Below are 16,954 nucleotides of genomic sequence, written 5' to 3' on the forward strand. Positions count from 1 at the left end.
GATATCTCTTATTAATCCCACCTCATTACTAGATCTAAAATAGCCTGTGCAGGTTCTGCAACATATTGCTCTAAGAAACAATCCCTGATGCACTCTACAAATTCATCTTCCATGTTACCCCTGCCAATCTGATTTGTCCAGTTAATATGCAGATTAAAATCACCCATGACAATTGTTGCACCCTTCTTACTGCCTCCATTATTTCCCGATTTATACTTTGTCCTACAGTGAGGCAACTCTTCGGGGGCCTATAGACGATTCCCACTCGTGACTTCTTCCCCTTGCTATTCCTTATTTCCACCCAAACTGATTCCACATCACGATCTATTGCACCTATATCACTACTCACCCCACCGCACTGATACCTTCTTTTATTAACAAAGCTACCCTACCTCCTTTTCCTATTTGCCTATTTTTCCAGAATGTCAAATACCCTTGAATATTGAGTTCCCAGTCTTGGTCACCCTGCGATCACATCTCTGTAGTAGCTATCAAGTCATATTCATTTATTTCTATTTGTGCCGTCAACTCATCTATCTTGATCATCGTTCGCCTCTTCACTACACTGCACCTCTGCTCTCTCATTTCTTTTGATTTTTTAAACTCCTCTTCAATTGAACACCCGCGCCGCCGCCGCCCCCCCCCCCCCCCAAAAAAAAAACAACTATTTAGTTTAAAGTCCTATGTACAACCCTAATTATATGATTCACCAGGACACTGGTCCCAGCAGGCTTCAAGTGAAGCTCGACCCAATGGAACAGCGCTCTCCTTCCCCAGAACTGGTGCCAGTGCCCCATGAATCGGAACCCATTTCTCCCACACCAATCTTTGAGCCACGCATTTACCTCATCTTATTTGCCCTACGCCAATTTGCACATGGCTCAGGTAGTAATCTGGGGATTATTATCGTTGATTCTGTTTTTTAATTTAGCCCTAAACTGCTCATAGTCCCTCAGCAAAACCTCTTTCCTAGCCCTACCTATGTTGTTGGTACCTACGTGGGCCATTACAACAGGATCCTTCCCCTCCCACTCCAAGTTCCTCTCCAGCCCAGAAGAGATGTCCTTAACCTTGACAGCAGGAGGCAACACAGCCTTCAGCACACTCTTTGCTGCAGAGAACAGTATCCATTCCCCTAACTATGCTATCCCCTATTACTACTACATTTCTCTTTTCTCCCCCCACTTGAATTGCGCTCAATCACGGTGCTGCAGTCAGTTCACTCATCTTCCCTGCAGCCTGTGCCCTCGTCCACACCAGAAGCAAGAACCTCGTACCTATTGGACAAGGGCACTGGCTGAAGCTCCTCCAAAGCTAAATTCTAGATCCCCATACCTGTCTCACTCGCAGTCACACCCTCCTGTCCCTGACCACAGTCCAAATTTGAGGGGGAGAGTTACCTGAAACAGTGTCCAGGTAACTCTCCCCCTCCCTGATGTGTTGCAGTGTCTGCAGCTCAGATTCCAGCTCATCAATTCTGAGCTAAAGTTCCTCGAGCATCCAATACTTGCTGCAGATGTGGTCACTGTAGATCGCACCAGTGTCCACCAGCTCCCACATACTACAGCTGCAACACACTGCCTGCCCAGCCACCTCTATTTAATTAATTCATTTGGATGTTTATTAGTTTATAAGTGAATTTAACTGTACTCTTCAGCTGTAATAACGTCTCCTGATTTAAACCACTCGGCCAATCAAAAGAGACACGGAAGAGAGACCCACCAATTGCCTACCTGTTTTCCTTTGATGTCACACTTCAGCCCTGACAGGTAGAAACAGGTTGAAGGGGCTCTCTGCCGCTGGTTTTTATCTCCCGTCGCCGCTGCCCTCCTTATGCAGGTCTACTTTCCGTGTGCTCAGGTAGGAAGAAACTAGACAAGGGGAGAAAAAATGGGCAAGTGGGAAGAAATCAGTTCTACCTTGGCTTTTCCATTCATGGATCTTAAATAGGTAGAAGAAATTTGTGTGGGATTGGGAGATAATTAATTTGAGGCTGAGAAGATGAGGTCAGTGACAGTCTGGGAAGCGAGGGATTCCTTGGCACATTGACTTTTGGTACTGTTTCCTGCCCTCACCTCAAACTGGAAAATTTCATCAACATTTTACCACTTCCCACCTGTCCCATGGCCCATTTCTTATCCCTCCCTTCCTCGACTTTTCTATCGTAATTTCTGGGTATAGGCTGTGGACAAGTGTCTACTGTAAGTCCATTGACTTCTGCAGCTACTTGAACAACACTTCAGTAAGGATCCTATCAGGTCATATCTCTTCTGACTATACCTTCTTCCATACCATTATTTCTGATATGTCTTCCCTTTTCCTCAACCAAGGAATACCCACCACCATGATTGATAGGACCTTGAATTAAGTCTGTCTCATTTACTGCACTCCTATTCTCTTCCCCTCCCCTCTCTCCCAAAACTGCAATAGGGTTCCCTTTGTCCTCACCTCCCACCGCACCAGCCTCCAATTCAACAGATGGTTTTCTGCCACCTCCAATGTGGTGCCATTACCAAACACATCTTCCCCTCCCCTTCCCTTCCAGCATTCTGAAGGAATTGTTCCTACTACATGCCCTGGTCCATTCCTCAATTAACCACAGCACCCCCTCTCCTTCCTATTGTACCTCCTGTGCAAGCACAGGAGGTACAATATTTGCCCTTTGCCTCCTCCCTTGTCACCATCCAAAGCCTTAAACAACTCTTCCAGGTGAAACAGTGATTCACTTGTACTTTGGGTTTAGTATACTTTCTTGCCGTTCATGATGTGGCCTCCTGTACACTGGGGAGACAAAATGCAAATTAGTTAGTCACTTTACTAAAATATGCTCAATCCGCAAGCCTGTCATTTTATTTTCTGCCCCACTCCCACTCTGACCTCTCTCCTTGGCCTCCTATGTTGTTACAATGAAACTCGATGATCATCACCTCATTTTCTGACTAGGCACTTTACAACCTTTTGGACTCCATGTTGAGTTCAACAATTTCAGATCATGGCCATTTTTCTGGAAAGTTGCTTATAGCAGAAATGGTGGTTGACAATCTTAACACTCCAATAACTTGACTGTTTCTATGCTTCCTAGGTAGGAGATATGGTAAACTACTTTCCGCCTTTACATTATTCTATCCACTGCCTCAGGCATAGACACAATTTTTCACTACCTGATCATTTTGCAGTTAACATATCTGGGTTTCAGGCCTGCTTTTTAATATGAATTAAATGCATAAAATTACAATATAAAAACAGAGCTGAAGTTCCTACATTAAAACTAATTGAGTGACGAAAAGTAGGAAACATAGCATTGAGGGAAATTAGCTCTATTGATCAAATTGGCAGCTCATATTGAGGTGGCTAATTGGCATGAGTTGTCAAGTCTAAATCCGGAAGGAATACAAATATGTTACAGTACAGGCCCATCATTCATTTAGTGACTTTGAAAGAACTATCCAGTAAGTTCCAGTCTCCTACCCTTTCCCTATATGCTTTACATATTTTTCACTATTTATTCACACCCTTTTTAATAACTGTAAAGAATTTAGCATCAACCATTGTTTCCAGTGGAGTATTTTGATCTTTTCCAGCCTCTGTATATAAAAAAAATTACTATCATAAAGTCATTACTTGCAAGTATATTTGTCTGTCCAATTTCCTTTGGCATCATTGATCATCTCCGTTTCCACCATCTTCATAGGCAGTGGGTTACAGGTCATTTACCACTTATTGCAAAAAAAAAACTCTCTGGTATAATTGCCATATTTTCTCTAGCTTCCATTCCCATAATTATCGCTTCATTGTTTTCTGTACTAAATTATTTTTACATCTTCCTCAGTCTGTTAACCTATGTCCTCCTGGAGTCACTTACTTTTTATCATAGTTAGCCAATTTTTTGTGTTGTCTGGAAAGTTTAATATTCTCCTTGCATCAAGACACCACACCCCACCCTCTTACCCTAAACCATAATTTTTTTTAAAAATTATTTTATGCGATGTTGGTGTCACTGGCTCAGCCAGCATTTATATTGCCCATTCCTAATTGCCCTTGAGAAGGTGATGGTGAGCTGCTGCCTTGAGCCATTGGAGCCCATGTGGTGTAGGTACACCCACAGTGCTGTTAGGGAGGGATTTCCAGGATTTTGGTGGTGGTGTTCCCATGCATCTGCTGCCCTTGTCCTTCTAGTTGCTAGAGGTTGTGGGTTTGAAAGTTGCTGTTGAAGGAAAGGAGCCTTGGTGAGTTGTTGCAGTGCATCTTGTAGATGTGCACACTACTGCCACTGCATCAGTGGTGGAGTGAGTGCATGTTGAATGTGTTAGGCTGCTTTGTCCTGAATGATGTCAAGCTTCTTGAGTATTGTTGGAGCTGCACTCATGCAGGCAAGTGGGGAGTATTCCATCACACTCTTGACTTTTGCCTTGCATATGGTGGACAGGCTTTGGGGAGTCAGATGGTGAATTGGTCTCTGCAAAATTTCCAGCCTCTGACCTGCTCTTGTTTCCACAGTATTTATATAGCTGGTCCAGTTCAGTTTCTGGTCAGTGGTAACCCTTAGGATGTTGATAGTGGAAGATCCAGTGATGCTAATGCCATTGAGTGTCAAGGGGGAGATGGTTGGATTCTCTCTTGTTGTAACTGGCCATTGCCCCTAACACTTGTGTGGCGCCAATGTTACTTGCCACTTTTCAGCTCAAGCCTGAATATTATCCAGGTCTTGCTGCAAACGGCCACGGACTGCTTCAGTATCTGAGGAGTCATGAATGGTGCTGAATGTTGTGCGTTCATCAGCGAACATCCCCCAACCCCCTCACCTTCTGGCCTTATGATGGAGGGAAGGTTATTAATGAAGCAGCTGAAGATAGTTGGGCATAGGGCACTAGCCTGAGGAGCTCCAGCAATGATGTCCTGGGACTGAGATGACTGACCTCCAACAACCACAACCATCTTCCTTTGTGCAAGGTATGACTCCATCCAGCGGAGAGTTTTCCCCTTGATTCTCGTTGACTCCAGTTTTGCTAGGCCTCCTTGACTCCACACTCTTGTCAAATACTGCCTTGCTGTCAAGGGCATTCAGTCACCTCACCTCAAGCTCAGTTCTATTGTCCATGTTTGGACTAAGTCTGTAATGAGGTCAGGAGCTGAGTAGCCCTGGCATCACCCAAACTCAGCATCAGTGAGCAGGTTGTTTGAGTAAGTGCTGCTTAATAGTACTGTCGATGACCCCTTCCACCACTTTGCTGGTGATTGAGAGTAGACTGATGGGGCAGTAATTGGCCTGGTTGGATTTGTCCTGCTTTTTGTGGACAGGGCGTACCTGGGCAGTTTTCCACCTTGCCAGGTAGATGCCAGTGTTGTAGCTGTACTGGAACAACTTGGCTAAGGGCACAGCTAGTTTGGGAGCACAAGTCTTCAGTACTATTGCTGGAATAGCATCCGGGCCCATAGCCTTCGCAGTATCCAGTGCCTTCAGCCGTTTCTTGATATCAAGTGTAGTGAATCAAATTAGCTGAAGACTGACATCTGTGATGCTGGGGACCTGGGGAGGAGGCTGAGATCTATCATCCACTAGGCACTTCTGGCTGAAGATTGTTGCAAATGTTCCGGCCTAGTCTTTTGCATCGATATTCTGGGCTCTCCCATCATTGAGGATGGGGATATTTTTGGAGCCGCAACAATTGTTTAATTGTCCACCATTGTTCACAACTGGATGGAGGAGGACTGCAGAGCTTAGATCTGATCCGTTGGTTGTGGGATCACTTAGCTCTGTCCATCACATGCTACTTATACTGTTTGGCATGCAGGTAGTCCTGTGGTCTAGCTTCACCAGGTTGACACCTCATATTTAGGTATGCCTGGTGCTGCTCCTGGCATGCTATCCTGCACTCTTCATTGAACCAGGATTGATCACCCCAGTTTGATGGTAATGGTCAAGGGGGGGATATGCCAGGCCATGAGTTAAAGGTTGTGGTCAAGTATAATTCTACTGCTGCTGATGGTTCACAGCGCTTCATGGATGCTCAGTTTTGAGTTGCTAAATTTGTTCAAAATCTATCCAACTTAGCACGGTGGTAGCACCACACAACATAATAGAGGGTATCCTCAATGTGAAGGTGCGACTTTGTCTCCACAAGGATTGTGTGGTGGTCACTCCTACCAATACTGTCATGGATAGGTGCAGCTGTGACAGGTAGAATGGTTAGGATGAGGTCAAGTAGATTTTTCCCTCCTGTTGGTTCCCCAACCACCTGCTGCAGTCCCAGTCTAGCAGTTGTGTCATTCAGGACTTGGGCAGATTGATCAGTAATGGTGCTACCAAGCCACTCTTGGTGAAGTCCTCCACCCAGATTACATTCTGTGCTCTTGCCACCTTCTTCCTCCAGGTGGTGGAGGAGCACTGATTCATCAGCCGAGGGGGGCAGTAGGTGGTAATTAGCAGGAGGTTTCCTTACCCATGACCTGATGCCACGAGACTTCATTGGGTCCAGAGTCGCTGTCCTCTACTCTTTAACACCGGCTAACAGGAACAACTTACCTTAACCAAATCTGCCATAATCCACTACACCTCTATCAGATCTCCCCATAACCGCTTTTGTTCACCCTTTGTATTTTGTTAAATTGACACCCAAGCAGTAGAAGCAGTCCTTCCCTACTTAGTTTGCCAAGCTCCCACCTCGCTTGATTACTGGTATCTGTCCAATTATTTTACTGACGCTCTCTGCCCTAATGAAAAGAGCCCCACTTTCTTTCAGTGCTCCTCATGGTAACGCTATGGTACATCTTTTCCTCATCCTCTCCATGGGCTTGATATCTTTCCTAAAGCAGGGTGCTCAAAATTAGGCATCATTTTAACTCTAGTCTAACCATTGATTTGTACTGATTTAGCATTAAATTGTTGCTTTGGGACCTCTGGTCAGATTTATAAAACCTGTCTTTTTTTAAACTGCCAAATCATCCATTGCTCCGATTTCAGAATTATATGTGTACTTGAGCCATGAGATCTCCCTGCTCTTCATTTATCACCACTGTTGTTTGTATTACATTAATTTTACTAAATCTGTTGACCTATGTTCTCCTGAAGTCAGCCAATTTTTTGTTGTCTGCAGATTTTGAATATTGTTCCTAATACCCAAGTCTAAAACATCTATTACAAATGTACAGTGACTTAACATTGATCCCTTACTGGACAACATGGTTTACATCAATCACCACTCTTCTGTTCTTTAGACCAATTCGTATCCAAGCTCCCACATTCTCGAATAACATGCAAATCAATTCTATTCAAGAGCCCCTTATGTATTACTATCGTGATTATGCAACTGCTGCATTTTCTTCATCAATGTGTTGTAGCTTTTCTTAACCCTTTAATTGTCAAACATTACTTACCTTTTACATGTCATTGTTTGCTGTCTTTACATAGGCTATTTCGCCAATTGAGTATTACTTTTATCCCATATGGTCTCTAGAAGCTTATTCACTACTGATATTAGGCTGGCCTGCCTATAGCTACCTGGCATATTCCCCTCTCCCATCATGAATAGTTGTGCTATATTGGCAACATTCAATCATGTGACGTCACTTCATACCCAAAATATTTGAAAGATTATGGTTAGAGTCTGTTTCCTCTCCGCTTTCCCTCAGCAGTCTAGGAAGTACACCATCAAGGCCCAATGTCCTTTCTACTTGAGTTCCAACAAGGTTTTTCCCTCACTTTCTACTACTAGTTATCCAGTACAATTGATCACCTGTTCTTGTCAGCTTCCAAGTCCAGTGTCTTTTCTGTGAAAACTAACACAAATGCTTGTGCTTCCTTTATCTGTAATCAGCCATATCCTTTCTTCAATATATCCTTTTAGAATTGACTAGAGTTTTTAATAGAGATTTGGAGGAGATTTGAATCTGTTTATTAAAATGAGTGCCTTTGAAAAATATTTTTTTATACTAGAAAGCCAGATGCTAGATTCAAAACTCACGAGGCTGCTTTTTTTGGTTGTGCTGCTGCCTTTTTTGGTTGTGCTGCTGCTTTGTGCATTTCTAAGAAGTAACTGCATAGAATGCTTGGAAATGTTTTATTTCACTTCCATTAATCCTCAAACATATCTATCCAGAAATAAGCATGTTTATTTAATGTTAGCTAGTTTGACAATAAGAATAGCTTTGTCAAAATATAAAAATAGTTGGTTCACTTTTAATAGCAGAAAGCATTAATGTTAGCACAAGATAAAGCCAACTTTTATAAAATTTCCTTTCAATTCTAGGTAAAATGTGCACGGTATTGGCCAAGTAAAGAAGAAGTGGACATGATATTCGCAGACACAAAATTCAAACTAGCATTGATCTCTGAAGATGTAAAATCATATTACACAGTACGGCAGTTGGAAGTGGAAAACCTTGTGGTAAGTGCATCAGCGGATATTGAATTTGGGAATTTTAGCTTTTGAAATATAACTCTCTTTCTATTATATAGAACTCATGGGTAATAGTATTGGCTTAATTTCCATAGGGGAGGCTGACCAAAATTAGACAAAATATTAGTGAAGTGTTTATATTAGACACACTTCTATGGTATTTTAGGATATGCAAACTTTCACTATAGTTTTGCTTTCTCAAGACCACCAAATTAAAAGGATTTCTCATGTCCATGGATGGAGGAATGGATGCGAAGGTAAAACAAAAGAAAAGTGTGCATGTGAGATTTTTTATATAATCAATCGCCTAATGGAAATGATTTCTTCAATTAGAACTCATCAGTAAAAAAGTTGAATTTATATAGAGTCTTTCATAACCTTAGGGCATCTTCAAATCACCTTGCATCCATCCAGTTACTTTAGAAGTGCAACCACACTTTTATAGGCAAAGGCGCAGGCAGGAAGATCCCACAAAAATATTACTCTATAAAAACCAAAGTATCTAGCTTAACTTTAAGATCTAGGTAAATTTGCAATAACACACCTTGGATAATGAAGCAGAAGATCCTTTATTTAAACAGTTGCTTGGTAGTACCAAAGTTGTATTGCTTTTTGATGTGTATTCATCAGGACAGACGCAAGAATGCCAAATTTCAAAGGAAGCAATAATTTATACTGCTGCCTTCTGCGCTGTAACTATTTTGATTCTATATGCCATCTATGCCAACACAAGTTACTTCTATGAAGAAATGGAAATTGCTACGTGTAGATATCATGATTTTTCCATTAATCCAAGCTAAAAAATGGTTCACATATCAGCAGAAATTCTGGACCTGAACTTCAATTGGAACCTTCTTCAGTTTGTTAGGCCAATGCTCAAATAATGGCTTAGTTTGTAACATCTCCTGAGTCAAGGTGTAGCTGCATGCATCATGACAGAGTTGAGCATGTCATCTAGCTGACACTTCAGTGCAGCACTGATGGAGTGTCACATTGTTGCCATATAATTAATGAAGCATTAAATGGGAGAAGCAGGGAGTTCTCTCTCTGTCTTGGTCAACATTCGTTCTTGGCAGCACCATCAAAACAGTTGGCCATTTCATCTAATAACTATTGTGGTACTTGCCTGTGCACAAACTAGTTGCTGTATTTGCCTATACAAATGATTACATTTCAAAACAAATGATTTTTTAAAATAATCCTTTCGGATCTAAGCATTGCTGACAAGGTCAGCATTTATTGCCCATTCCTAATTGCCCTTGAGGAGGTGGTGGTGAGTTGCCTCCTTGAACCGCTGCAATCTGTGTTGTAGGTACAACTAAACTGTATCATGGAAGGAGTTCCAGGATTTTGACCCAGTGAGCGTACAGCAACGGCAATACAATTCCAAGTCAGGATGGTGTGTGACTTGGAGGGGAAATTGCAGATGCTGGTGTTCCTTTGCACCTACTGCCCATGTCCTCCTAGGTGGTAGAAGTCGTGGGTTTGGGAGGTGCTGTCAAAGGAGACTTGGCCAGTTGCTTCAGTACACCTTCTAGATGTTAAACACCGCTGTCACTGTACACTGGTGGCGGAGGGAATTAATGTTTAAGTCTGTGGACGGGGTTACGATCAAGCGGGCTGCTTTGCCTTGGATGGCGTTGAGCTTCTTGAGTGTTATTGGATCTGCATTCTTCCAGGCAAGTGATGCATATTCCATCATACTCCTGACTTCTGCCTTGTAGATGGTGGACAGGCTTGCTTTTTCTTTTGAGGAGTCATGAAGTTTGTTATTCCCTACAGACTTTCTAGCCTCAGAATCTGCTCTTGTAGCCACAGTATTCATATGACTGGTCCAGTTAAGTTTCTGGTCAGTGCTAACCCTCCCAGGATGTCTTAGTGATGGCTATGCTTTTGAATGTCAAGGGGAGAGGATTGGATTCTCTCTTGTTGAAGATGGTCATTGTCTGGCACTTGTGTAGCACCAGTTGACTGTTCCTGAGGAGGAAAGAGACAGAGATGTCTAGGAAGGGAATTCCAATGTTTGTGGCCGAGGCAGCTGAAGGCATGGCCGCCAATTGTGAAGCATTTAAAATCTGGGAGTCTCAAGGCCAGAATTAGATGAATGCAGATGTCTTGTGATGTTTTGGGGTTGGATGAGATTAGATTTTGGGAAGGGAAAGGTCATTGGAGGATTTGAAAACCAGAATGAGACTTCTTAAATCGATGTGTTGCTTGCCCAAAGCCAGTGTAAATAAGCGAGTTCAGGGTTGATAGGTGAATTGGACTTGGTCCGAATTAGGACACTGGCAGCAGAGTTTTGTGTGACATCAGGTTCATTGGATAGAATGTGGGAAGCATCAGGAATGCATTAGAATGGTCAAGTCTAGAGTTAAAAGGCTTGGATGAGGGTTTCAGCAGCAGATGAGCTGAGGTGGGACAGAGTTGCGCAAGGTTACGGAGGTCAAAGCAGGTAATCTTCGTGATGGCATTGATGTGTGTTCAGAAGCTAAGCCAAATGTGTTTTACCTTTGTCTTTGAGGTTTCCAAATTGTTTTAAATTAATAGTTCCAACTTGCTTTTAAAATTGTGCAAGCTTTTACTTTTCGCTCATTTATATTCCTATTTTGACTATGCTGAAAGGCAACAATGTACAGCAAAACTGATCCCAATCTGTGTTTTGACATGGTAACTGGAAGCAAGCAGCACTCTTGCTGGATGTTTATAGATTCTTATGATCTGATTGTCAGAATCAGGCCTGACTGCAGTAAGTTATAGAATCTCTCCAGAAGATGCTAATTGTCACTGTGGTACATGTCCATGGGTGGCATACTTCATGCACAAAACCAATGAAGTACTTTGGAAGTGCTTTAATGTAGCAAACACAGCAGCCAGTTTTTGGACAGCAACAGCAATGTAGTAATGATCAGCTAATTGTTTTTTGTGATGTTGATTGAGGGATAAATATTGGCCATGACACTGGGGATATCTCCCCTGTTTCTCATCGAATGGTGCCATTAGATATTTTACGTTCAGCTCTGTTTAACTTCTCCTGCAAAATATCACAACACTGACAGTGCAGCATTCCCTCGATACAAGTGTCAGCCTAGATTTTTGTGCTCAAGTCTCTGGAGTGAGACTTGAACCCACAGCCACTTTCGGAAGTGAGGGAGCTACCAACTGAGGCACAATTGACACACTGGTGAATGTTGGGAAGAATGTTTAACTATGAAGGGAACCACGACAGAGTCAAACCTTACCCTTACTTGGCCTCGATGCAATCACTTTCCAATAAGGGATATTAGTTAACGGTCAGAAGTGAAAATCCTGATTTTTTTTATTTCTCTCTCTTCTCTTTCTCTCTTCGCTCGCTCTCCCTCTTCTCGCGCTCGCTCTCCCTCTTCTCGCGCTCGCTCTCCCTCTTCTCGCGCTCGCTCTCCCTCTTCTCGCGCTCGCTCTCCCTCTTCTCGCGCTCGCTCTCCCTCTTGTCGCGCTCGCTCTCCCTCTTGTCGCGCTCGCTCTCCCTCTTCTCGTGCTCGCTCTCCCTCTTCTCGCGCTCGCTCTCCCTCTTCTCGCGCTCGCTCTCCCTCTTCTCGCGCTCGCTCTCCCTCTTCTCGCGCTCGCTCTCCCTCTTCTCGCGCTCGCTCCCTCTGCCCGCGCCCCCTCTGCCCGTGCCCCTCGCCCTCTGCCCGTGCCCCCTCGCCCTCTGCCCGCGCCCCCTCGCCCTCTGCCCGCGCCCCCTCGCCCTCTGCCCGCGCCCCCTCGCCCTCTGCCCGTGCCCCCTCGCCCTCTGCCCGCGCCCCCTCGCCCTCTGCCCGCGCCCCCTCGCCCTCTGCCCGCGCCCCCTCGCCCTCTGCCCGCGCCCCCTCGCCCTCTGCCCGCGCCCCCTCGCCCTCTGCCCCCTCGCCCTCTGCCCCCTCGCCCTCTGCCCCCTCGCCCTCTGCCCCCTCGCCCTCTGCCCCCTCGCCCTCTGCCCCCTCTGCCCCCCGCCCCCTCTGCCCCCCGCCCCCTCTGCCCCCCGCCCCCTCTGCCCCCCGCCCCCTCTGCCCCCCGCCCCCTCTGCCCCCCGCCCCCTCTGCCCCCCGCCCCCTCTGCCCCCCGCCCCCTCTGCCCCCCGCCCCCTCTGCCCCCCGCCCCCTCTTTCTGCTCGCCCTCCCTCTTTCTGCTCGCCCTCCCTCTTTCTGCTCGCCCTCCCTCTTTCTGCTCGCCCTCCCTCTTTCTGCTCGCCCTCCCTCTTTCTGCTCGCCCTCCCTCTTTCTGCTCGCCCTCCCTCTTTCTGCTCGCCCTCCCTCTTTCTGCTCGCCCTCCCTCTTTCTGCTCGCCCTCCCTCTTTCTGCTCGCCCTCCCTCTTTCTGCTCGCCCTCCCTCTTTCTGCTCGCCCTCCCTCTTTCTGCTCGCGCTCCCTCTTTCTGCTCGCGCTCCCTCTTTCTGCTCGCGCTCCCTCTTTCTGCTCGCGCTCCCTCTTTCTGCTCGCGCTCCCTCTTTCTGCTCGCGCTCCCTCTTTCTGCTCGCGCTCCCTCTTTCTGCTCGCGCTCCCTCTTTCTGCTCGCGCTCCCTCTTTCTGCTCGCGCTCCCTCTTTCTGCTCGCGCTCCCTCTTTCTGCTCGCGCTCCCTCTTTCTGCTCGCGCTCCCTCTTTCTGCTCGCGCTCCCTCTTTCTGCTCGCGCTCCCTCTTTCTGCTCGCGCTCCCTCTTTCTGCTCGCGCTCCCTCTTTCTGCTCGCGCTCCCTCTTTCTGCTCGCGCTCCCTCTTTCTGCTCGCGCTCCCTCTTTCTGCTCGCGCTCCCTCTTTCTGCTCGCGCTCCCTCTTTCTGCTCGCGCTCCCTCTTTCTGCTCGCGCTCCCTCTTTCTGCTCGCGCTCCCTCTTTCTGCTCGCGCTCCCTCTTTCTGCTCGCGCTCCCTCTTTCTGCTCGCGCTCCCTCTTTCTGCTCGCGCTCCCTCTTTCTGCTCGCGCTCCCTCTTTCTGCTCGCGCTCCCTCTTTCTGCTCGCGCTCCCTCTTTCTGCTCGCGCTCCCTCTTTCTGCTCGCGCTCCCTCTTTCTGCTCGCGCTCCCTCTTTCTGCTCGCGCTCCCTCTTTCTGCTCGCGCTCCCTCTTTCTGCTCGCGCTCCCTCTTTCTGCTCGCGCTCCCTCTTTCTGCTCGCGCTCCCTCTTTCTGCTCGCGCTCCCTCTCCCTCTCTCTCTTTCTGTCCGCTCACTCTCTTTTTCTGTCCTCTTTCTGCCCCCTCTCTCTCTCTTTTTCTGTCCTCTTTCTGCCCCCTCTCTCTCTCTCTCTCTCTTTTTCTGTCCTCTTTCTGCCCCCTCTCTCTCTCTCTCTGTCCTCTTTTTCCGTCCTCTCTCTCTCTCTCTCTCTCTCTTTCCGTCCTCTCTCTCTCTCTCTCTCTCTCTCTCTTTCCGTCCTCTCTCTCTCTCTCTCTCTCTCTCTCTCTCTCTCTTTCCGTCCTCTCTCTCTCTCTCCCTCCCCCCTAGCTGAATGGATAAAACCAATTGCGTTGTCTCAACTAATATTAAACTAATCATTATAGAGCAGGAATGAAACCATAGAAACCCTTGTCCTGTATGGCTTAATACCGTGCTGAGTCCTGCAATTTATCAAATATTTAGTAGATAATTCTCTTGTTGAAGTAATATTTCTGCTTATAGCATTGAAAATAGTTGAAACTGGTTTTGAATTTCATGTTATTGCTACTGTGCCTGAATATCTGTGGTTTGTTTGGTTGAGATGCAGTTGTCATTGGGTAGTGCACTGAATATCTAGTGGCACGTTTCTGATGGGACTTTTATTTCCAAAACTAGAGTGATCAATATTAGTTCCTTCTGACTTCTATTAACATAATGAATTAGATATTTCCAAAGAAGTTTGTATTTTCGAAGATGTCTGTGTTGAGGGTTAAAAGCTTTTAATAGGAAAGAGATCATATGGAATGGTACAATGCATTGACTAATTTATTCCTCCATTATCACTTTGCTTATATAGACCAAAGAAACCAGGGAAATTTTGCACTTTCATTATACCACATGGCCTGATTTTGGAGTTCCAGAATCTCCTGCTTCATTCCTTAACTTCCTTTTCAAAGTGAGGGAATCTGGCTCTCTGAATCCGGAGTACGGACCTGTTATGGTTCACTGCAGTGCGGGGATAGGACGATCTGGCACTTTTTCTCTGGTTGATACATGCCTCCTCCTGGTAAGTAGATTTTAATATTTTATACTGATTTCCTACTGAATTCTGGACTTGGTCTTTAAAATGTATTTTACCTTTTCAACAAAAACTGAGAGGTTATGACTACACACATGGAAGGAAATTTATTAGTCAAATAATGTACTTCTCCTTCTGGATGCAATTAGCATAAACAGCTGACTTCCTATACTTAATTATATCCAGTACTTTTTCTGAGAATTATCAGCCAGAAAAAGCTCTCAAGAAACCCGAGAGAAAATAAGGAGATAAACAACTTGAGAAACAGCTGCTTAAAAGAATCATTTCTGTTTAAGAATCGATCTTTACTGAAGGAAATGTATTTGTTTCCTGAATTATTTCTGGAGAAAATATTGCTGCAAGCTCAGAATTTTGGCTAGTGAATATTTATCCCTGCAAAGAGGTTGTCAATCCAGCTGTCACTTTTTGTTATAAAGAAAAGTTCTTTTTAAGTGGTTGAAGCACAGCCTAAGGTTTACAAACGTTTTATTGCTTTCTAATTTACCTCAGGAATTCGGAACTAAAATTACTTGATTCCCATAGGGCATAATAGCAGCCTCAAATCAACTGCTCCTTTATAGCTAAGCATCGCAACCATGCTCCAGATTCCGGACAAATAGCAATGACTTACTCTTCACTTCACTTACTGCCTGAAGTGCCACATTTAATGTAGATGTATAGGTATAGAGACTAATTTTGAAATTAACACCCAGAAAAATACTGAATTCAAATTATTCAAATGTTCATTATAGGGCACTGATCAATGTAGTGGAGATTGATTGTGTTTGTGTAACTATTCAGGTGGTCCACCTTCACTGACTCACTCCTCACCCCACACAAACATGTGCTCTCACGTGCGCCTGTGACACATGTGCACGTGCACTTACGCAAAGAAACTGTAACAAGCAGTAAGGATACTTTGTTGTCCCAAAAGGGTCAAATAAGAATGACTGGAACTGTGGCTCAAACTGTGATTTTCTTGATTTAATACCAATGTTTGACTCATTGGCAGATGGACAAGCGGAAAGATCCTTTGTCTGTGAATATTAAACAAGTTTTATTAGAAATGAGGAAATATCGTATGGGCCTCATTCAAACAGCTGATCAAATGCGTTTCTCCTATATGGCAATTATTGAAGGGGCAAAATTCATTATGGGAGACTCCTCTGTACAAGTAAGTACTTAACTTTGTTCATTGATTTGACTGTTAACAGCAAAGGATGAGATTGCATTTATATAGCACTTCACAGGAAAGATCAAAGCATTTCATGCCCAACAAGATGATTTTTTTTTGGAGTGTTATATAGACAAATACAACAACCAGTTTATGAAAGTTAAGGTGCCACAATAGCAACTAAGATTGCTGATTATTTTAATGGTGTTAGTTGAGGGATAAATGTTGGCACTTCTCTAGTTGCCTTCAGGCAGTGCCATGGGATCTTTTACACACACCTGAACAGGCAAGTGGGGTTTCACTTTAACAGGCTTCTGAAAGCGCAGCACCTCCATCAATGCTACATTCCCTTAATGCATTGACATTGCTCAAGTCTGGAGTGGAGCATGAATTTGCAATCTTCTGACTCTAGCCCAAACTGGTACTAACAGCAGAATTTGGTTTCTAAACCAAAATATCAATAAACTTACACAAAACCTTACATTTAATTGTTAATACATAGAGAAGTTAACTTTTGTGTGTTGTGTTGGGTTTTCAGTAATATATACAAATGCAGATAAATGGTATGACAAAGTAATAAACATAATATTATTGGTGTTTTAGTTATTGTTAAATACTTTATGCATATGGCAAACCCTGGTCAACACATGACCAGCCGAAAATGCTATATGAAGTTGCCTCACTGAATAAATGAAGTGGCTAGCCTCTGCTCTGCATTTACTTCTGTTGCATAGCGGAAGTGAAAATTCATCAGATCTGGCATAGGGGGACCAGAATTCTACTCCCTCAATGGAATGATCATACAAGCCCTTCATCCCAGGAATGATCTTACAGAGAAAGGTTGAACAAATTGAGCCTATACTCATTAGAGTTTAGAAGAATGAAAGGGATCTTATCAAAACATATAAGATCATGAAGGGACTTGATAGGGTGGATACCAGGAGGATGTTTCCTCTTGTGGGTGAGACTAGAAGTAGGGGACACAGTTTAAAAATAAGACATCTCCCTTTTAAGATGGAAATGAGAAGAAATTTCTTTTGAGGGTCATTGATCTGTAGAATTCTCTTCCCCAGAAAGTAGTGGAGACTGGGTCATTAAATTTATTCAAGGTTGAGTTGGATAGATTTTTGATGGACAAGGGATTTAAGTGGGGGTGCAGACAGGAAAGTGGTGTTGAGACCACATTCAACTCAGCCATAATACTGAATGGC

The 16,954-nt window shown here is 44.6% G+C and overlaps 1 protein-coding gene across 6 annotated transcripts in view; it reads left to right on the forward strand.

Annotated features, from left to right (window-relative positions):
- Positions 1–16,954, forward strand: part of LOC144688587 (tyrosine-protein phosphatase non-receptor type 1-like) — a 114,144-nt gene that overhangs the window by 92,831 nt on the left and 4,359 nt on the right. For all 6 annotated transcript variants that reach the window (XM_078555337.1, XM_078555338.1, XM_078555334.1 and 3 more), the window contains exons 5-7: positions 8,247–8,384; positions 14,348–14,557; positions 15,582–15,743. In XM_078555337.1, coding sequence (XP_078411463.1) covers positions 8,247–8,384; positions 14,348–14,557; positions 15,582–15,743 — 510 coding nt within the window. The remainder of the gene's footprint in view (positions 1–8,246; positions 8,385–14,347; positions 14,558–15,581; positions 15,744–16,954) is intronic.

Source organism: Cetorhinus maximus, chromosome 13, assembly GCF_964194155.1.
Source record: "Cetorhinus maximus chromosome 13, sCetMax3.hap1.1, whole genome shotgun sequence".
In the NCBI taxonomy this organism is placed as follows: Eukaryota; Metazoa; Chordata; class Chondrichthyes; order Lamniformes; family Cetorhinidae; genus Cetorhinus; species Cetorhinus maximus.